This window comes from Cebidichthys violaceus, unplaced genomic scaffold (assembly GCF_023349555.1).
Source record: "Cebidichthys violaceus isolate CVI_PGR_0920_01 unplaced genomic scaffold, fCebVio1.0.p SCAF_11, whole genome shotgun sequence".
Taxonomy (NCBI): domain Eukaryota; kingdom Metazoa; phylum Chordata; class Actinopteri; order Perciformes; family Stichaeidae; genus Cebidichthys; species Cebidichthys violaceus.
The window spans coordinates 856226-878725 of NW_027176274.1; the positions used below are offsets into that span (position 1 = coordinate 856226).

Genomic DNA, 22500 nt, shown 5'->3' on the forward strand with positions numbered 1-22500 from the left:
AACCGAACACGGTTTGTCTTTATGAATTATCATGAAGCATATTGATGGGACACTTTCACACACAGGACCCTCCCATCAAGACACACTGAAATACAAGAAACATCCAGCTTCCTGTTTTCAGCCATTTTAAACCATTTAAAACCATTTTCTCTAAACTTCGTTCCAGACTGAAATATCTCATCAACTATGGATCAACGTACATTCATCATCCCCAGAGGATGAACCCCACTGATTCTTCCTGTAGCGCCACCATGAGGCGGATCTTTGTGGTTTTGAGTCACATGTCTAGACAATATATTGGTTCATGTTCCCTCATGCGTTGGATGTGAAGGAGCAGGAGGAGGTGAAGGAGCAGGAGGAGGTGAAGGAGCAGGTGAAGGAGCAGGAGGAGGTGAAGGAGCAGGAGGACGTGAAGGAGCAGGAGGATGTGAAGGAGCAGGAGGAGGTGAAGGAGCAGGAGGAGGTGAAGCAGCAGGAGGATGTGAAGGAGCAGGAGGAGGTGAAGGAGCAGGAGGAGGTGAAGGAGCAGGAGGACGTGAAGGAGCAGGAGGAGGTGAAGGAGCAGGAGGACGTGAAGGAGCAGGAGGATGTGAAGGAGCAGGAGGAGGTGAAGGAGCAGGAGGAGGTGAAGCAGCAGGAGGATGTGAAGGAGCAGGAGGAGGTGAAGGAGCAGGAGGATGTGAAGGAGCAGGAGGAGGTGAAGGAGCAGGAGGATGTGAAGGAGCAGGAGGAGGTGAAGGGGTTAACGTTCACCCTGTTGACGCTGCAGCTCCTCTGCAGCGTCAACAAAAGCGTCGCCGAATTAACGGCGACGAGGAGAAAGAGAAACAGATTAGGTCTTCGTCATGATGTTGTTTTCTATTGTTGAAGAACAGCTGGAGAGGAAGAGGAGTCACAGAGGGGGGGGGGGGGGGGCTTTACTTTCTTATCACCGCCGACACACTTTACTCTCTGAATACAGAAACAATAAAGTTTATTCAGCTGCTGCGTCGACACACAAACAACCAAAGATATTCTGGGATGAAGCTTCAGCTCAATGCACGCACACGCACACACACACGCACACACACACACACACACACACACACACACACACACACACTCATACATATTAATGTCCTCATAGATACACAAACACATCAACATGTAGGAAACACCAGGGAGCAGCGGTGGGAAGTAACTAAATACATTTACTCAAGTACTGTACACAAGTGGGATTCTAAAGTACTACACTACTTTATACTAGGTAAATATTGTACTGTTATAACATCAAGGATTTAAATACAACATATACACAATCTCTAGTTTACAGTCTTCTTCAATACAGCATGATGTTCATTTAGTACATTATGCTCCATTTAGAGTCAAACAGACCATGAAGCAGGGGATGCTTTAGGGGCGGGGCTACACGCTGATTGACAGGTCTCTAGGTCGCTCCTCCTCAGTCCAGATATGGTCACTTCCTGTTCACTGCTTGATAAAAACAACAACATTGCAATGGGTTACATCACGACGACTACGTCCACTTCTTATATAGTCTTTTTTTTTTTTACTTCTAGCGGACTCATTTTTTTTACAAAGGTACTGATATTTTTACTTCAGTTAAGATATTAAATACTTCCTCCACCACTGCCTGGAGCAGAAAGAAAAGTGTCCTCACTCTGCAGGTTAAAACCCCGGTCCCCACAAAGACAGTAGTACAGGAACACACACACACACAGAGGCTTTCAGCGACGAGTCTCTGGTGATTTTTAATGGAAGCACTGTTGCGTAGAAGCGTTTACTCAAAGAGCAGCAACTTCTCATCTGATCCACGACAGCAATTAAAGAGCGGGGGGGCTTTACTTCCTCCTACATGCAGATACACTCTATTGTCACATTGTGGAGGTGATGTATCTGGATGTTTGTGCAGAGATTTGATTGTGACTCGATCAAAGAGGAAGAGGAGGAGGAGGAGAAGGAGGAGGAGGAAGAGCATCGGTTTACCATAAAAAAGGAAAAGCTCTGAGCTTACCGTCTGAATAACAAGCTGATATTCATGAGTCTGAGTCAAAGCATCCGTTCATCTTCGTGTTTGACATAAACAGACACGTGTTCACTGTCAACGCTGTTATGATTTATGAGTCGGGACTAAAGAGGAAGAACCCGAACCAGAGAAGAAGAAAACTAATCAGCAACGAGTTTCATATTTAATCGTTTGTACGAAGATATCAGATGCTTTTATTTGTGTCTAATACTCTTAGTACATGAATGTTGTCCACCAGAGACCAGAGACGAGACCTTCAAGGATGTTCTTCTGCATGACTCGAGACCAGAGACCACAGACTAGAGAGAGACTAGAGACCAGAGACTTCTGTCCAGAGACGAGACCTTCAGGTAAGTTCTTCTGCATGAAGTATTCAACATGCTGGATGACAAACAGAGACTAGAGACTAGAGAGAGACTAGAGACCAGAGACTAGAGAGAGACTAGAGACCAGAGACCAGAGACTAGAGAGAGACCAGAGACCAGAGACTAGAGACCAGAGAGAGACTAGAGACAAGAGACCCGAGACCAGAGACTAGAGAGAGACCAGAGAGCAGAGACTAGGGAGAGACTAGAGACCAGAGAGATACTAGAGACCAGAGACCAGAGACTAGAGACTAGAGACCAGATATTAGAGACTAGAGACCAGAAAGAGACTAGAGAGACTAAAGACCAGAGACTAGAGAGAGACCAGAGAGAGACTAGAGACCAGAGACCAGAGACTAGAGACCAGATACTAGAGACCAGATATTAGAGACTAGAGACTAGAGACCAGAAAGAGACTAGAGAGAGACTAGTGACCAGAGACTAGAGAGAGACCAGAGACCAGAGAGACTAGAGACCAGAGACCAGAGACTAGAGACCAGAGACTAGAGAGAGACCAGAGACCAGAGAGAGACTAGAGAGAGACTAGAGACCAGAGACTAGAGAGAGACCAGAGAGAGACTAGAGACCAGAGAGAGACCAGAGACCAGAGAGAGACTAGAGAGAGACTAGAGACCAGAGACTAGAGAGAGACCAGAGAGAGACTAGAGACCAGAGAGAGACCAGAGACCAGAGAGAGACTAGAGAGAGCCTAGAGACCAGAGACTAGAGAGAGACCAGAGAGAGACTAGAGACCAGAGAGAGACCAGAGATCAGAGATTAGAGAGAGACCAGAGAGAGACTAGAGACCAGAGACTAGAGACCAGAGAAAGACTAGAGAGAGACCAGAGACCAGAGAGAGACCAGAGCCCAGAGCCCAGAGACCAGAGAGAGACCAGAGACCAGAGAGAGACCAGAGCCCAGAGACTAGAGACCAGAGAAAGACTAGAGAGAGACCAGAGACCAGAGAGAGACCAGAGCCCAGAGCCCAGAGACCAAAGAGAGACTAGAGACTAGAGACCAGATACTGTGAGAGGACCAGGTGTCTTCACAGGGGGGAGGACAAATGAAGGTTGAACCAAAGGGTTTAAATTATTCATCAGAGCAGAAGAAGAAGAAGAAACGTCTTCAGTTCAAACGTCCTTCATTGAGATGAAAATACTATTGTACGTTTACTTCAAAAAATACTACTGTGCATAATGCAGGTTTTTGTTCTTGTAGTGCAGTATTTCTACAATGTTGTATTAATACTTGTGCCTCTCTGTGTCACACACACACACACACACACACACACACACACACACACTCCATCTTAATAGGAGCAGCTGAATGAGAAAGCTGCTCGGCATCGACCTGTTTCTGCTCAGACTTTATGGAGGTGGGTGTTGTGTGTGTGTGTGTGTGGGGAGGAGGGGGGGGGGGGGGGGGGGTTGTCACATTTTCCCTGAGCTGGATGTCATCAGCAGCAGCAGCTGGTCTAGACATGAAATCACCGACCACAGGACGAGACTCAGAGACTCAGAGACGAAGGATGGAGGCCTGTCACTGCTCCCTACATGTAGATAATATACAAATGTGTTTTTATTAGTGCTGGGCAACAATTAACATTTTTAATCTTGATTAATCTCATTGTTATGTTATGTTAAAGTACTGCTATATGAACAACAGTACACCAACATTTGGTTTGAATCACTTTAAACAGATCAGGTTCTTGTTAACAGCAGTATTCTTCACACAGTATCAGTTATATTTCTACTATCTGTGCTCAGTGAGTGACTTTATTTAAACGTTCCACTGCTGTGCAACATGAATACAATGTTCCACACGTTTCATCAGAATGTGTTCTTCTGTCTTCATACAGTCAGAGCATGTGAACGCAGCTCCCACTGTTCATCAACATAATGCACCGTAACTCAGAGGTGACGACGGTTACCCGGCGATGTCCGGTAGTCTCCGGTGAGAGACGGCCGGTGCGCGTTGTGACTCCGTCTCTTTTGTAGTCCTCTCCTCTTCGTACGACTCGTGTGTTCTTCTGGTGACGGTGCGTCTGGAGGGAGGCTCCTACGTGACGTCATTCATGATCCTGAGAACGTTCCTCAGACCGACGTCTTCTCAACACTAGTCGTCCTGCAGTTTGTATCTCTCCACTTCTCTGTGGCGTCTGTTAGCTCGTCTTTAGTTTATCTCTACTTCTCCACACGTTGCATCAACGCAGTGATGAAGACTCCTCCACACGCCGCACCAACGTAGTGATGAAGACTCCTCCACCGCTGCATCAACGCAGTGATGAAGACTCCTCCACCGCTGCATCAACGTAGTGATGAAGACTCCTCCACACGCTGCATCAACGTAGTGATGAAGACTCCTCCACCGCTGCATCAACGTAGTGATGAAGACTCCTCCACACGCTGCATCAACGTAATGATGAAGACTCCTCCACCGCTGCATCAACGTAGTGATGAAGACTCCTCCACACGCTGCATCAACGTAATGATGAAGACTCCTCTACCGCTGCATAAACATAGTGATGAAGACTCCTCCACCGCTGGTTTGGTGATTTGCTGACATCAACAGTGTGGATTGTATTAAAAAAACTGTGTTAACACAATGAAATAATTATCATGTTAATGAATGAATGCGTTAACGAGATAATAACACGTTAAGTTGCCCAGCACTCGTTTTTATATTATATAAATGTGTTTTGATTGAACATGAAGATCAGGTAATTAAGCTCCGCTAACGTCAGTTACAGGCTAGATAGCTAATAATGCTAGCTATGCTAAGCTAGCAGCTAATGGCAGTTGTGATTTCAGCAAAAGGGAACAAAGTACTATGAACTTTAAAGGTAAATCTGCTGTTTTCACCATAGAAAATTAGAAGCATCAGATTATCTTTCACTTCCTGTTTGCTACACAATGTCTCTCGTCCAATCAGATCTCCTCTCCTCTAACGTCGCCGCCCCTCCGTCCCGCCACAATAAAAGTCTCTCTGCTGTCCTCCTCCTGAACTCTCTTCCAATTGTGTTTTTCTTCCCTCTCCTTCTGTTTTCTGGCTCCTCTCTCCTTCGTCTCCTTCTTCTCCCTCCTCCCTCCTCACCGCTCACCGTGATGAAGTGACCGGCGAGTCTCTGCCGGTAATCACCACGGTAACTCACGGCACAGCCACGGCCACGGCAACACGCCATCGATCACCTCCTCCTCCACTGCAGGAGAGTGATTCATAGAGATGTAGAGGACGGGGGGGTACAGGGAGGAGGGGAGAGGAGAGGAGAGGCAAGGGGAGGAGAGGAGAGGAGAGGGGAGAGGAGGGGAGAGGAGAGGGGAGAGGAGAGGAGGGGAGAGAGGAGAGGAGTGATTTATATAGATGTAAAGGACGGGGGGGGCTACATAGAGGAAAAGAGGAGGAGAGGAGAGGAAAGAGGAGAGGATTGAGGTGAGGATGGAGGAGAGGAAGAGAGAAAGCGAAAGAATGAGAGGAGGAGAGGGGTAGTGAGGAAGAGAGAAGGAAAGGAGGAGAGAGGAGGTGGAAAACCGGGAAGGGAGGTGAGAGAAAACAGGAGCACAATGGGAAGAGAAGGAAAGAGGGAACACAGGAAAGGAGGAGAAGAGGAAGAGGAGGAAGAAGGAGGAGGAGGCTGAGTGTGTGGTGATGAAGGAGCTGTTAATCCTCCTAAACCTCAGAGAGCTCTGAGTCTGGTCTCCTCAGAGGAGGAGCATCTGTGTCTCCTCAGGACTCACTGTAGACATATACACATGTATACATATATGTATATATGTATATACATATACATATATACGTATATACATATATGTGTATACGTATATACGTATATACATATATGTATATACGTATATATATATATACATATATACATACACACTCATACACATATATGTATATATGTATATGTATATACATATATATGTATACACATATATGTATATATGTATATGTATATACATATATATATATATATATATATATATATATATATACACACACACACACATATATATATATATATATATATATATATATATATATATATAGTGTTGTGTTGGTGTGATTTAATACAAAGTCAATGAAAAGATGCAAATAGAAGATAAAAGCCAAACATGAAACGTGTCTCTGGTCACCAGGAACTCTACAGTAACAATCAATAATCAATAAATACATAATAAATACTTCATTATTTATCAATTAAGACGTTTCATTGCGTGTTTCAGAGCAGCTACAATGTTAGCGTAGCCTAGCACCGATAGATCCAGACTCCATTCAGAAAACAAGCATTTTAAGAGCCAGACCACACCAGACCAGACCAGACCAGACCAGAACAGACCAGAGCAGAGCAGAGCAGAGCAGACCAGACCAGAACAGAGCAGACCAGACCAGACCAGACCAGAGCAGAGCAGAGCAGACCAGACCAGAACAGAGCAGACCAGACCAGACCAGAGCAGAGCAGACCAGACCAGACCAGACCAGAACAGACCAGAGCAGAGCAGAGCAGACCAGACCAGAACAGAGCAGACCAGACCAGACCAGAGCAGAGCAGAGCAGACTAGACCAGAGCAGAGCAGACTAGACCAGACCAGAGCAGACTAGACCAGACCAGACCAGACCAGAGCAGACCAGACCAGAACAGACCAGACCAGACCAGACCAGACCAGACCAGAGCAGAGCAGAGCAGAGCAGAACAGAGCAGAGCAGACCAGACCAGACCAGAGCAGAGCAGACCAGAGCAGACCAGACCAGACCAGAACAGACCAGACCAGAGCAGAGCAGACCAGACCAGAGCAGACTAGACCAGACCAGAGCAGACTAGACCAGACCAGACCAGACCAGAGCAGACCAGACCAGAGCAGAGCAGACCAGACCAGACCAGACCAGAGCAGACCAGACTAGACCAGACCAGAGCAGACTAGACCAGACCAGAGCAGACCAGACCAGAACAGAACAGACCAGACCAGACCAGAGCAGAGCAGACCAGAACAGAGCAGAGCAGACCAGACCAGAGCAGACCAGACCAGACCAGACCAGAGCAGAACAGAGCAGAACAGACCAGACCAGAGCAGAGCAGAGCAGACCAGACCAGAGCAGACTAGACCAGACCAGAGCAGACTAGACCAGACCAGACCAGAGCAGACCAGACCAGAACAGAACAGACCAGACCAGACCAGAGCAGACCGTAAACAGAACATAAGTGTGAGTGAAACATTGAGGCTCACATCCCAACATGTGTGTTTTGTGAATAATAAACATTACTACAGGACTACATTACTGTTCAAATACACATCTACACACGTGTGTGTGTGTCTGTGTATGAAAGCAGCTCAATGTTGTCCTGAGGACAGTGAGAGCAGCTCGTCTGTAAAGTGAAGACATAGTGATGAAGATGAAGATGAAGACCTCGTTTATCACCTGAACAGCAGGTGAGCTGCTGACCTCTGACCTCCTGTCTTTGTCTGTGTTTCACTTCCTTGTTTCCTCTCATCGTCTCCTCGACTCCACCGCAACTCCTCTGTTATGCAAATGAGTGAACAAACATCTCAGTCTGATTCATCTTCATCATCTTCATCACCTCATGAGCTCGTTTTCATTTTAACACAGAATATTTATTCTTATCAACCAATCAGAGAAGAAAGATTTTCCTTCATAACAAAGTCGAGATATAATCAAATACGTATGAAATACACACAAATATATGTATATATATATATATATATATATATATATATATATACATACATAACTCAGCTATGAAGCCATCGTCTACTTGTTTAGTTTTTGTCTAACATGAAGAATCCTCCTCTGAACAGCTCCTTCCTATCTCCAGACCACGGTCAAGCCTCACACCCCCGCCCGACCACTTCTCTCTGCTGCCTCGGGGCGATCGGTCGCCCCGTCGCTCAGAGGTCCTGGCGGCCGATCGACCCGGTCACGTCTGTGTTCTGTCCTGGCCCCACAGTGGTGGAATGAACTTCCCACTGACGTCAGGACAGCAGAGTCGCTGCCCATCTTTCATCAGGCTGAAGACCCACCTCTTCAGGAAGTGCTACCCTGAGCCTTCCACTCAGCACTTATTGTATTCATACTAGCTTGTTGCACTTATTGTATTGGTATTACTTATAGCACTAACTGTTTCTCTTGTTTCTGTACTTTGGCTCTGAGTTATGCTCTGCTTCAGGCTCTTAGATGCTTGTTTAAAGGAAATGTACTTATGACTTCTGGTGACTAGTAGTTCTTTTGATTACCAATGTTGATGCACTTATTGTAAGTCGCTTTGGATAAAAGCGTCTGCTAAATGACTGTAATGTAATGTAATGTAAAGAATTGTTACATTTCTTCATATTGACGCGTGTTGACATTATACATATCTTCATCTTGTTTGGTTGACAGACGTCATCATCATCATCATCACACAGAAGGAAACACCTTCATCACGAGCAGCTCCCTCTCAGAGCCTCGTCCAGTAAACACATGATGGCAGGTTCCTCGTGTGGAGGAACGAGGATCCGTCCGGGCCGTTTACGTTGGCACAAGCTTTTCAAAATAAAGCCCCGGGTCTCTCTTCATCGCCACAATAAAGCTTTTGTCTGCAGAAACAAAACACTCCCTCTAATTGTGTGTTTCCTCTTTATGGCCCTGAGCTCCGCACTGTGTTGGTGTTGATCAATTACTGGAGGGTGGGGGGGTATACCCACATCCACCTATTGGCACCAACCGTGTTCCACCAAGCCCTCGAATAAATCACCGGTAATGACACCGAGAGAGGGAACACCAGGAGGGGGAGGGGAAGCTGTTAGGCTAAACATTCAGCTCTAAGCCACTCAGCGTATCCAGGGAGGTTCTGAGAGAGTCTACTTAAAACCCAAACCCTCACTGAGAGATCAACGTTCTGAATGTCTTCAAACCCAAAACATTCAGAGCAGAAGGTCCTCTGGAGGAAGCAGATGTTTCAGGTCTGCTTCATGAAGCAGACCTGAAACATCTGCTTCCTACGAACTGTCCTCTATCGGCCTGAATTCATCCTCCTCATCCTCTGTCTCCTCGTTCCCTTTACCCTCCTCATCCTGTCTCCTCGTTCCCTTCACCCTCCTCATCCTCTGTCTCCTCGTTCCCTTCACCCTCCTCATCCTCTGTCTCCTCATTCCCTTTACCCTCCTCATCCTCTTCCCCTCCTTCAGTGCAGCTGAAGGCAGCTACAGTTTCTTTGGCTGCAGGCCTTCACTGCGCTGCAGTAAATAACTGGACCCATATAGTCTGGGTCCTGGTCTCCTTTAGAAACCCGACACCTGTGTTTAGTGCCGCCTCAGGCCTCTGCAGGTGGATCCCTCTGAGCCTGGCTGTGAAACAGAACCAGAAGACATCCAGTCTGTCCCTTTAAACCAGGAGCTGGATGTTTTGATCTGTGCTAATTAAAACGATCTGTTCATCGTGAACGTGAGAACTCTGGTTCCTGTTCTGCAGCAGAGACCGGCGGTCCGGTTACAGCAGGAAATAGCTCCCATCAGGACTGTTCCTCCAGCAGAATGAGGACGGACAGACGGAGAGATTGAATGTGATGGTTCAGGAGAGGCTGGTTTGCTCTGTAAGTGGTAATCCAAACGGCCTGCTGCTCCACAGCTACGCTGACGGACTGGTCTGGATTACACTGGGACTCAAACCACAACTTCAGGTCATGAATGTGATGAAGGAGAGACAGTCAGCTGATGTAGCTTTAACATACAGACATCTGTGAGGACCAACAGAGTCTTCACTTTATGAAGGATTCAGGAGAACCGAACACATTCACCAATGTTCTCACTATGTAGTGTACTAGGTACAACCACACTTCAGTTCTTCAAGTTCTTTTAAGCAATTTTCATGTTGAACAAAGTCTTCTTATTACGGTTTGTAGGTTTGTTATGAAAAGTTACACCTCATTTTTTTTGTGTTTTCCTACAAATGTCCAGGAACTCGTTGCATGAACACAGTCTTTTCAAAATAAACTTCAGTCTTCACAGGAAACTACTCAGTTAGGTTGAGACAACCAAACTACTGAGTTAGGTTGAGACAACTAAACTACTTAGTTAGGGTGAGACAACCAAACTACTTAGTTAGGTTGAGACAACTAAGCTACTTAGTTAGGTTGAGACAACTAAACTACTTAGTTAGGCTGAGACAACTAAACTACTTAGTTACGGTGAGACAACTAAACTACTTAGTTAGGTGGAGACAACCAAACTACTGAGTTAGGTTGAGACAACTAAACTACTTAGGTTGAGACAACTAAGCTACTTAGTTAGGGTGAGACAACTAAACTACTTAGTTAGGCTGAGACAACTAAACTACTTAGTTAGGTTGAGACAACTACACTACTTAGTTAGGTTGAGACAACTACACTACTGAGTTAGGTTGAGACAACTAAGCTACTTAGTTAGGGTGAGACAACTAAACTACTTAGTTAGGGTGAGACAACTACACTACTTAGTTAGGTTGAGACAACTAAACTACTTAGTTAGGTTGAGACAACTAAACTACTGAGTTAGGTTGAGACAACTACACTACTTAGTTAGGCTGAGACAACTAAACTACTTAGTTAGGTTGAGACAACTAAGCTACTTAGTTAGGTTGAGACAACCAAACTACTTAGTTAGGCTGAGACAACTAAACTACTGAGTTAGGTTGAGACAACTACACTACTTAGTTAGGCTGAGACAACTAAACTACTTAGTTAAGTTGAGACAACTAAGCTACTTAGTTAGGTTGAGACAACCAAACTACTTAGTTAGGCTGAGACAACTAAACTACTGAGTTAGGTTGAGACAACTACACTACTTAGTTAGGGTGAGACAACTACACTACTTAGTTAGGCTGAGACAACTACGCTACTTAGTTAGGTTGAGACAACTAAGCTACTTAGTTAGGGTGAGACAACTAAACTACTTAGTTAGGGTGAGACAACTACACTACTTAGTTAGGTTGAGACAACTAAACTACTTAGTTAGGTTGAGACAACTACACTACTTAGTTAGGTTGAGACAGCTAAACTACTTAGTTAGGTTGAGACAACTAAACTACTTAGGTTGAGACAACTAAACTACTGAGTTAGGTTGAGACAACTACACTACTTAGTTAGGCTGAGACAACTAAACTACTTAGTTAGGTTGAGACAACCAAACTACTTAGTTAGGCTGAGACAATTACACTACTTAGTTAGGTTGAGACAACTACACTACTTAGTTAGGTTGAGACAACTAAACTACTTAGTTAGGTTGAGACAACTAAGCTACTTAGTTAGGCTGAGACAACTACACTACTTAGGTTGAGACAACTAAACTACTGAGTTAGGTTGAGACAACCAAGCTACTTAGTTAGGTTGAGACAACTAAACTACTTAGTTAGGTTGAGACAACTAAACTACTAACGTTGATGACATACTACATAATTTCGATGGATAATATGAATTGCATTATTTTTCATAGCTACCTGAATGAGAACAGCCTGCTTCCAGACATACGGCTCTGAATGTGTAGCTTCAGAAGGTATTATTGGGGCGTTAATTATGGTAATTTTCCATTCTCATGAACTCACGCTCATTTACATATCTGAAGTGAGATTAGAATAAGAATGTTCTAGTAAGAGGGTTAAAGATTGTTGACTCTAGATCATAGAGTCAACCATCTTCCGTCGACATCGTCACAGTGACGTGAGGCTCTGACCGGCTTATAAACTGCGCTCTCTGCTGAACGCAGCGTCGACTCCAATCACGTCCCATCACGGCTCGCTCGTCCTCACGGTCACAAATCACACGGGAAATACTCTCATGTCCCACGCAAATTGAATCCTGGAATAAGCCATCACGCAATTTATTACTCTCCATGACACACAGCTGATTATAACTGAGAGCTCCGATGGAAACATTCCTGAATGAGAACAAAGGGATTTAACACACACACACACACGTACACACATACACACACGCACACACACACACACACACACACACACACACACACACACACGTCCATAGAGACTCCCTCCAATAAAGAGGATTATAGATTTTGCTCTGTGCACCCGAGTGTTTCCAATGAAATCACAGCCTCCTCCTGCACTAGTCATTAAAATTTAAACCATCCCCCTTTTAGCTGAATATCACTGTACTGCTCTGCATGCATTAGAGAGAGTGTGTGTGTGTGTGTGTGTGTGTGTGGGAGAGTGTCTGCATGCAAGGGTGTGAGAAAATTAGAAAGGAAGATAAGAGGAAGTGTGAGAGAGAATGTGTTTCTATCCTCTGTAGCCCTGAAGGCTAAGAGACAGACACACACACACACACACACACACACACACACACACACACACACACACACACACACAGAGTCAATCCTAAAATGGGGAGGAGGAAGAGGAGGCAGTGAGATGAATGTTAAATTTAAATTTTTGCCTCCGAGCTGATGGTGCAGACAGGAAATACATATTTATGTTGAGGCAGCACCTCGACAGGAGGACACACACACACACACACACACACACACACACACACACACACACACACAACGAGCGGCTTCAGCTGAGGTTTTGTGAGGTCTCAGTCTACACTCGTAGGTCTTAATCATTGATTTAACTAAACTGTCTCTAGTTCCACGGCGACTCGCTTCACGTCGGTGTTCTGATCGTAGATCAACACCTGAACGCTGCTCATCATCTCTGGTCTTCATGTTTGTTTCTGATCAGGACTAACATCATGAGGGCTGTTCTATTGGTAGAACCAGAATCCGATAGACGAGAGATTCCATTTACATTACAGTCATTTAACAGACGCTTTTATCCAAAGTGACTTATAATTCAGTATCTATCTACACCGTAGACGCAGCTACAGGAGACATTTGGGGTTAAGTGTCTTGCTCAAGGACACATTGACATGAGAGCAGGAGCCGGAGATCAAACCACCGACCCTCTGATTGAAAGGCAGCCCTGCTCTCCACTTATCCACGGTCACCCCACGAGAGAGATGGAATCATCTGTAGAACATGTCGACTAACGATTTGATTTCATCTGTAAAAGATTCACTCTTCAGTGTTCATCAGATAAAAAGCATGAAGGAGTTCTGATGAAGTTCAGATCCACAGGTTCCACAGGTTCCACAGGTTCCACAGGTTCCAGAGGTTCTACAGGTTCTACAGGTTCCGTTGTTCTGTTGAATTAAAGTCACATTCAACGTTTGTTTCCTGACTTCCTGGTTGATCTTTATATTCATTAAACGTATTCGTGGCTTTGAGAATATAGTGAGTTTGTTTCTCTGAGTTCTTTGATCAAAAGTACACATTCTGAAGAAAATCACTTCAACAGGATTCACACCAGTTAAAAAAGTACTACTGTGAAGTATTTATACACTACTGAGTCTTTACAGTACTATGATGGACGTCCTCGTCAGTGTTCGGTCCACAGAGCAGCAGAGACCACATGGCCCAGTTAACCTTTGTGTTCCTCTTTCCATCGCCTCCAGCTCCTCCAGCTGCAAAGGTCTCAACAACAACAACAACAACAACAACAACAACAACACACACTTCCTGCTCCACTCAACACAACTATGCAAATATGAAAACATGAATATTTAATGAGGAAGCGGTCTGTAGTCAGCTGAAGAAAAGATGAGGTCTAAAACAAACAGCAGCAGAGGACGAGTACTTCATCCTAGTACTAATACTACACTGTACTATTATACTAATACCACAGATGAGGAGAATGAATTCATGTAAACATACAGATGCATGCTGGGAGGTGTAGTGTGGTGTGACATGTGGCTGCAGGGGACAGGAAGCTTTCCAACAGAATTCATCAGAGGAACCATCAGAGCGGAAGAAGACGCTCGGAGAGCCATTACTGTCTCTCTCACACACACACACACACACACACACACACATATATATATATATACACACACACACACACACACACACATATATATATATACACACACACACACACATATATATATACACACACACACACACACACACACACACACACACACACATATATATATATATACACACACACACACACACACACACATATATATATATATACACACACACACACACACACATATATATACACACACACACACACACACACACACACACATATATATACACACACACACACACACACACACACACACACATATATATACACACACACACACACACACACACACACACACACACACACACACACACACACACACACACACACACACACAGTGTCACAAAGTGGATGTGCCACAGTTAGCTAGAGAGCTAATAATGTCGTCTCTGGGCAGGTTATGACAATTTCCACTACCAGTTTTGTATTTTGCTCTGTAGCTCACATTTTTAACACCAGAAACACAAAAACCACATCAGAGCGTTCGGCAGAGTCTTATCTCTCTCGTGGTCCCCAGATGTTGTTGATTGGACTCATGGTTTTGGTATAAAGGGGCTATAAATGTGCAGGGGTTTGACGGGTAGTTTTGTTGAAAATCTCTTTTCTCTTAAGTAGTCTGCACCCAGGTGATCCAACAACCATGGCAACCAGCAACACATGTTCTATTATATATTAATATTACTTCCCACTTTCACTGTTAAATCTTTCAACCAACATCCTAATCATAACCACCAAGAGTTTGTTTATTTTGGGGATTTTAACCCTTCAAATGTCTGTTTACATAATGTGACACTGAATGTATTTGTTTCCATATACTACATTATCAGAGGCTGGGATATATATATATATATATATATATATATGAACTCCCTCATGGTACCTTTGAGAACAAACACATCTTTATGGCTATAAAGACACGATCTATAAAGACTATTTTCCACTTTGACTTTGAGTTCATTGTTCTGATCAACGAGTTTTAACTCTTTAAACTTCAGGTTTTCAGATGATGCGACTACGTTTTAAATGTAAAAACATTCCGTATTATAAATACTCGGCAGAAATTTCATTTTTTTATTTCTTCCCAGTGAGTCAGTCACATGTCAGTGATCAGCAACAATCTCTATTTTCATGGATTACTTCTTTTTTTGTGCAGTATTAGATTAATAATAATTAATAAAACCCTTTAAAGTTGAACGTTAAAACGGTTCAATCTCTTCTTTGTTTGAATCAGATCTTAAGTAAAAATATAAGCTCTGGTTTAGAGTCTCAGATTCTGAACGTTTGCTTCTTTTATAGAATATTAAATTAAATATCTTTTGATTTCTGACTTGTAACAGATCAAGTGATTGATTGATTAATAAAGGAAACAATAAAGCGACTCAGAGGACGATGGCGATCGGCTGCAGCTCTATATTTACATCATATTTAATAAGTGTGTCGCTCTTCCTCTCAGTCAGTCAGTCCTACTTCCTGCTGCTCTGCAGTCTTCAGCTCAAACCAGATTTATTTGATGTGTCGCCAGAAAAAGACCCACATCAGTGCACACACACACACACACACACACACACACACACACACACACACACACACCACTGTGTGAATTAGAAAGCACTTCAGTCACAGCAGCTCTTCCCCTCCGGCTGCTCCTCTTCCTCCATCACACTGATGGGAGCGTCTCCTTTGATGTGTTGCCACTTTATGAGCTGTGTGTGTGTGTGTGTGTGTGTGTGTGTGTGTGTGTGTGTGTGTGTCTCTTTCATGGTGCTGGTCTGATTGGTCGATCTACAGAAAATGAACCAGTGAGTTTATTGTTTGATGGTTGCAGCTTCTAAAATGAGACGATTTTCTGGACATTTGAAGACGTCATCTTGGACTCTGAGATTATTCAGTTTTCTAACATTTTATAGACGACTACTTGATTAAGCTGAGTGATAATCTGCAGATGGATCCGTAATAAAATGCATGAAGACATGAATACGTGAGGATCGAGGTTAACGTCCGTCCTCCTCCCGACACTCAGCTGCTCGCAGATCTCACTGGAACTACTTTCTGCTCAAGAAATAGTCCCACTGAAGAAGAAATATCTCAAAATATCAAAATGTGCAGGTTTGGACAGTACTGATGACATCGTGATGATGTCATTGTTAACCTGATTTCTAGTTGATTACTTCGTTATATTGACAATAACTCTCTCTGTCTGTCTGCAGTGACCTGAAAAGCGTCTCGGTGGTTTTCATTCAGCTTTCAGGACTCAGATCTGATCCTGCAGAGAGCGAAGGTGAGAACCCGAGACAGAGACCCTGTTTTATAGGACGGAGAATGAAACCCAGCTGTGTGCAGAGAGAGAGAGGAACACACATAAACCGGATTAACTATCAGTGTGAGGCCCCCGACCTCCAGTGAGTCCCGTCCTGCTTTGACACGTTGTCCCGCTCAGCATTTCCATAATTTGGGTTTTAGTTGTCCTCAGTCTTTGAATCAATGAGACATTTGAGATATTTACAACTAGTGTCGGTCAATATTGGAATTTCATATAATACAATAATATTGATATATGAAATCATCATCAGACATGAAACTCATCAGAGCGAAAGGTGTGGAGTCAAACACTGTACAACTAAAAGCTGTTATACATAATGTATAATAAAAAATACAGCGTGTGCATCTGCTGATGTAGATGTATTTGTTCTTTGACGTCCTGGTGAGCGACACATCTTTGAGACGCCGTCCAATAAATCCTCCACAACAGCGGTTTAGTGCCGAGCTCAGCACACGTCGCCGGCGGCGTAAAGGTTTCCGAGGAGGAACTCCAGCGCTCAGCTTCGACTGCGGCAGACTGCTGCGTCTGTTGGACGGTGAGTTGTACGATTTTTGGTGTTTCCATCTGACAAATGTTCTCTGGTTCTCCTTTTCTGTTTGGTTTAAACCAAAGAAGCACCAAACAGACACGTTAGCAGTTCGCTAATCTTTGCTGAAGTTTAAGGGCTACATGTGTAATTACTAAAGCTGTACCGCATAGTTTGAAGCTTTCATTCACAAACTACAAATTACAAAAGTCCACCGGCTTCCAGCTTCTCTTCCCCTTTCAAACACACACACAGCGATCTACTCGGCGCTGTAAATGTCTCAGTCCAAAAGTCCAACATGTTTTCATCTCACAAAATATTCTACTTCAGTGCATATTTGTTGGCGTTTAGCCTCTTTAAAACAACATTTTTACTACAGTCAAAAACAGTTTCCTCCCCCACACGCAGCTGTATTAACGGGGCGGTCCAGCAGCAATCTAACAGAACCATAAGTCACATTTATAGAACCACAAGAACACTAAATCAGACATATGCTAGCAGGTGGTTACATTGTTTTTTGTCATTGTGGAACAAAATGCAGTTTGTAGTTCCATTTTGCTCTGATACGCTACAACAAGACGGTGAAACAGAGAAAGAAAGAAAGAAAGAGACAAAACAGGCGTTCTGTTATCGTGACCAACCAACAGTGTGTTGAATCTTGTGATACCGTCCATAAAGACACAAAGAAACTGTCTTCGTGACCACAATGAACAGGAGGAGGTATTTAGTGAGTATTGCTTTGAGAAATGTGGACGTGTCCTTTTACTCCCCCATAAAACACTGCGTCCCCACAACGAGATCTAAACGAGACACACACACACACACACACACACACACACACTCACAGATGCTGTGTGGAGTCCTCCCTGGTGATTAGTCCTCCCGTGGTGGAACACAGCCTAATGCTGCCACCGTATCTTAGAATACCAACAACAACAATTAGCGCCACTCGTCCCCATTGAGCGCTATAGCGTGGGGTCAATTAGGAAGACATGAAGAGGACGGATAATCGCATTACAGCTGTTTACCTCGCGGTGTAAAGAGGGAGCATAAAGCCAACAGGATGGTGGAGGCTGGTGGTGGTTTTGTTTCCTGTCACCAGCCATGGGGGTGGGGGTCAGGTCTCTGCTGTAATCCCCCTCGGCTGCAGCTGGTTTGGTGGTTTGGTGCAGACCGGCCGCTCGATGCCGGCGGGCAGCAGAGAGAGGTGTCAGATTGAGCTGCAGTGACATTCAGCTGTTTGACTCACAACACAGACACAGCTGAGGAGGAGGAGGAGGAGGAGGAGGAGGAGGAGGAGGAGGAGGAGGAGAAGGAAGAGGAGGAGGAAGAGGAAGAGGAAGAGGAGGAAGAGGAAGAGGAGGAGGAAGAGGAGGAGGAAGAGGACAATGATGATGACTGGTGTCTGTGTTTACACTGACTGATACTGACACTCTGTATACGTCTACTACTACTACTGATACTGATACTACTACTAATATTACTACTGTTGCTACTATTACTGCTACGACTGCTACTACTTGTACTATTGCTAATACTAATAATAATAATAATAATACTATTACTACTACTACTATTACTACTACTACGTTTACTACTACTGTTACTATTACTACTATGTTTACTACTACTACTACTACTACTACTACTATGTTTACTACTACTATTACTACTACTACATTTACTATGACTGTTACTATTACTACTACTACTACTACTACTATGTTTACTACTACTATTGCTACTACTACATTTACTACGACTGTTACTATTACTACTACTACTACTACTACTACTACTACTACTACTAATGTGACTTTAAGCCACATGTTAAATATTAGAAGGACTTTTTGGAGCAAAGCTAAAAGAAACATTCTGTAGTTTCACTTGTTTCACATCACAAGTAGAGAAATCCAGAATCTGGATCTCTAGATCTCTAGAGAGATCTAGAGATCTCTGTAACAAAGAAGAGCTGGATCTCAACGTACAGTCAAGATAAAGAGAAGACACACATTAACAGAAAAGCCTTCTAGCTACAGAAGCTGTTGTTGATGACTACCGGCCCTTTAAGAGGAGCGAGGAGTCATTAAAACAAAGGTGTTCTTATAAACCATGAGAGGAACCAACGATACATAAACACAGAAAATATCAAATATGAGAGATGAGCTGTGGACAGACTCAAAGAACCACACACACACACACACACACACACACACACACACACACACACACACACACACACACACACAGCTTTACACCTGCTGAGATAATAAACTGGATATTTTGGGTTATAACTGTTATTCAGAAACAGAATTCTGATAATTTTAAACAAGAGATTAATAGAAGAAATAATCATCAGATGAATCAATAATCTATAGTTCAGATGATTAATCCTCTAAATACACAAACATTATGAGGTAATCCTTGAGGATTCATTGATCATTTATTGATTTAAATATTCATATTCATGTTTCTGTCTGAAGAAGAAACATCAGAAGAGAAGAGAAACACGAACATTAAAGTGATCGAAGTGATCGATTCACTGGAAACAATAGGCTTTTCTCCCACAATGCACTGCAGGAGGAGGAGGAGCTTACTGGCGGTTATTAGTGAATGAAGTAAAAACATCTGTCGAGTCAGAATCATAGTAAATATGAGACTATAAACGATGAAGATGATGAAGATGAACGTTTACCGTTAGAATACAATAAATCATATTCATCAGTTATTGTTCAGACAGAGATTTAATAAAATTATGATGTTATGTTTGATATATCAGAATATAAATCAATAATTAATTATTGTATCAGTTTGTCATTTGTTAAAAATGAATTCTTCTTAAAGCTCATTAAATATTAATATGTTCATGTTTGAGGACGTCTTTGATTCATCTTTCAACATTTTATCAATAAAAACAATAAAAATCTAAAATAAGATTATGAAACATTTAATAAACCAAACGATTCATAATGAAAACAAACAAATAAGAGCTGATCAATAAACAAACAAACAGGACTGTTGTGACATATTAATATAATATTAATAACGTATATTAATATTGTATGTTATTAATAACATATATTATATTAATATATTATAATTAATGTAACAGTGAATGATGTCAGCTGACCTGAAATAAATCAAGTTTTAATGTTTTTACTTTGATGAAGTGAAACCAGTTTATTTATATTCATGTGTGGTGTTGGTGTTGGTGTTGTTGTTGTTGTTGATGAAGCAGTGAATAATGTAAACACAGCCAGAAGGGTTGTTATGGTGATGAAGGACAACAGCTGATCTGACCTCTGTCTCCTCTGTCATTAAAGCCGAAGACACGTGAGGACAGAGGAGACACTCTCCTGTCTGTCTCTTTAGAGAGGGAGGCACGTGAGACACTTTCCTGTCTCCTCTGTCCTTAGAGACTGTGTGTCTCCTCTGTCCTTAGAGACGAGAAGAGGAGACACTCTCCTGTCTGTCCCCTCTGTCCATAGAGACACTTTCCTGTCTGTCTCCTCTGTCCTTAGAGACGAGGAGAGGAGACACTCTCCTGTCTGTGTCCTCTGTCCTTAGAGACACTCTCCTGTCTGTCCCCTCTGTCCTTAGAGACACTCTCCTGTCTGTCTCCTCTGTCCTTAGAGACGAGGAGAGGACACACTTTCCTGTCTGTCTCCTCTGTCCTTAGAGACTGTCTGTCCCCTCTGTCCTTAGAGACACTCTCCTGTCTGTCTCCTCTGTCCTTAGAGACGAGACACTCTTCTGTCTGTCTCCTCTGTCCTTAGAGACACTTTCCTGTCTGTCTCCTCTGTCCTTAGAGACGAGGAGAGGAGACACTCTCCTGTCCGTCTCCTCTGTCCTTAGAGACACTCTCCTGTCTGTCTCCGCTGTCCTTAGAGACACTCTCCTGTCTGTCTCCGCTGTCCTTAGAGACTGTCTGTCCCTTCTGTCCTTAGAGACACTCTCCTGTCTGTCTCCTCTGTCCTTAGAGACGAGGAGAGGAGATACTCTCCTGTCTGTCGCCTCTGTCCTTAGAGACACTCTCCTGTCTCCTCTGTCCTTAGAGACACTTTCCTGTCTGTCTCCTCTGTCCTTAGAGACACTCTCCTGTCTGTCTCCTCTGTCCATAGAGACACTCTCCTGTCTGTCTCCTCTGTCCACAGAGACACTCTCCTGTCTGTCTCCTCTGTCCTTAGAGACACTTTCCTGTCTGTATCCTCTGTCCTCATAAAGTGTCCTCGTCTCCTTCACATAATCAACACAGTAACGCTTTAAACAAACAAACCTCGTTTGTTGAAGAACTGCTCGTGCACGAGGAGCTCGGTGCGTGTGACGGACCGGGCTTCGTTACCGGGAGCAGGAGCCGGTAAACCGAGCAAGCAGCGCGCCTTCAGCGGGGAGAAGCACGGACACACGGCGGAGACACGGAGCTCCTCTTACCGGTTCAGAAGAAGATGAAGATCCGGTGCGACGCTCCTCGAGCTGAGTCCCGGTGCGTCCTCCGTCTCTCCGCTCTCTCTCTCTCTCTCTCTCTCACGCGCTCTCCGGTGCTGCCCTCCGGTAGGACGGAACGGAACGGGGGGCGCGTGCCCGAGAAAGCGCCGTTCACGACGCTCCGGGTCTGGTCTGTTGTCAGCGGGTACCGACCGACCCGGTTATCAATAAACAGGATCCGTTATCATGAACAGTTTATTGATCATCAATAAGAAAAAACTGACTGTCTCTTTAAATATGTTAATGAGCTGATCACAGTGTTTATTATAAAGGAGTTATCAATAAACAATAATAAATACATATTATATAAACAATAAATACATAAAAGGACCAAAGCGCACCGTTACTACATATTTATTTTATTTGATTTATTATTGTTATGAAACTGATTTGATTTCTGGGAGAAGAAGCAGAATATTTATTATTTAATATTTAGCTAGGTGTGAAATAAAACATCAGATATGTATTTAGTGTCTCATGAACTAATGACGGTTTCTGCTCGTTATAAAGATTAATAAATAAAATCAATGTATTGATTTCTTCTGATGGCAGCTTTAGTCCTCCATACAGGTGATTAATGATGATCATTAACTATCATATTTACTAATTTTAAACGTATTAATAATATCATAATAATCTAAATATTATAAATAAATCATATGAATATATTTGTATAAATATAAATAATTATATATATATATTCAGAATCCTCTGAAGAGACGCAGCTCATTTAAATAATAATTATGAATATAAGTTAATATTAAACTGGGTTATCAGGTTGATGTTTATGATTTTTATCATTATATAATGATGTTGTTATAAAAGCAGGGAATGCGTTAAATAATAATAAATATATAAATATGTATATACATTC

The 22500-nt window shown here is 43.2% G+C and overlaps 2 protein-coding genes across 11 annotated transcripts in view; both read right to left on the minus strand.

Moving 5' to 3' along the window:
• enox1 (ecto-NOX disulfide-thiol exchanger 1) overlaps nt 1-21698 on the minus strand; it is a 66773-nt gene extending 45075 nt beyond the window's left edge. For 4 of the 10 annotated variants that reach the window (XR_011105367.1, XM_068736516.1, XM_068736463.1 and 1 more), the window contains exon 1: nt 21573-21698. The gene's annotated coding sequence lies outside the window, so the exon portion shown is untranslated. The other 6 variants (XM_068736508.1, XM_068736473.1, XM_068736498.1 and 3 more) reach the window with 4 other exon arrangements.
• LOC137889711 (uncharacterized protein DDB_G0283697-like) overlaps nt 20817-22500 on the minus strand; it is a 4158-nt gene continuing 2474 nt past the window's right edge. Inside the window, exons 3-4 of the mRNA XM_068733705.1 lie at nt 21670-21758; nt 20817-21377 (exon numbers count right to left, since the gene is read on the minus strand). Of these exons, the coding sequence (XP_068589806.1) occupies nt 20817-21377; nt 21670-21758 (650 nt within the window). The remainder of the gene's footprint in view (nt 21378-21669; nt 21759-22500) is intronic.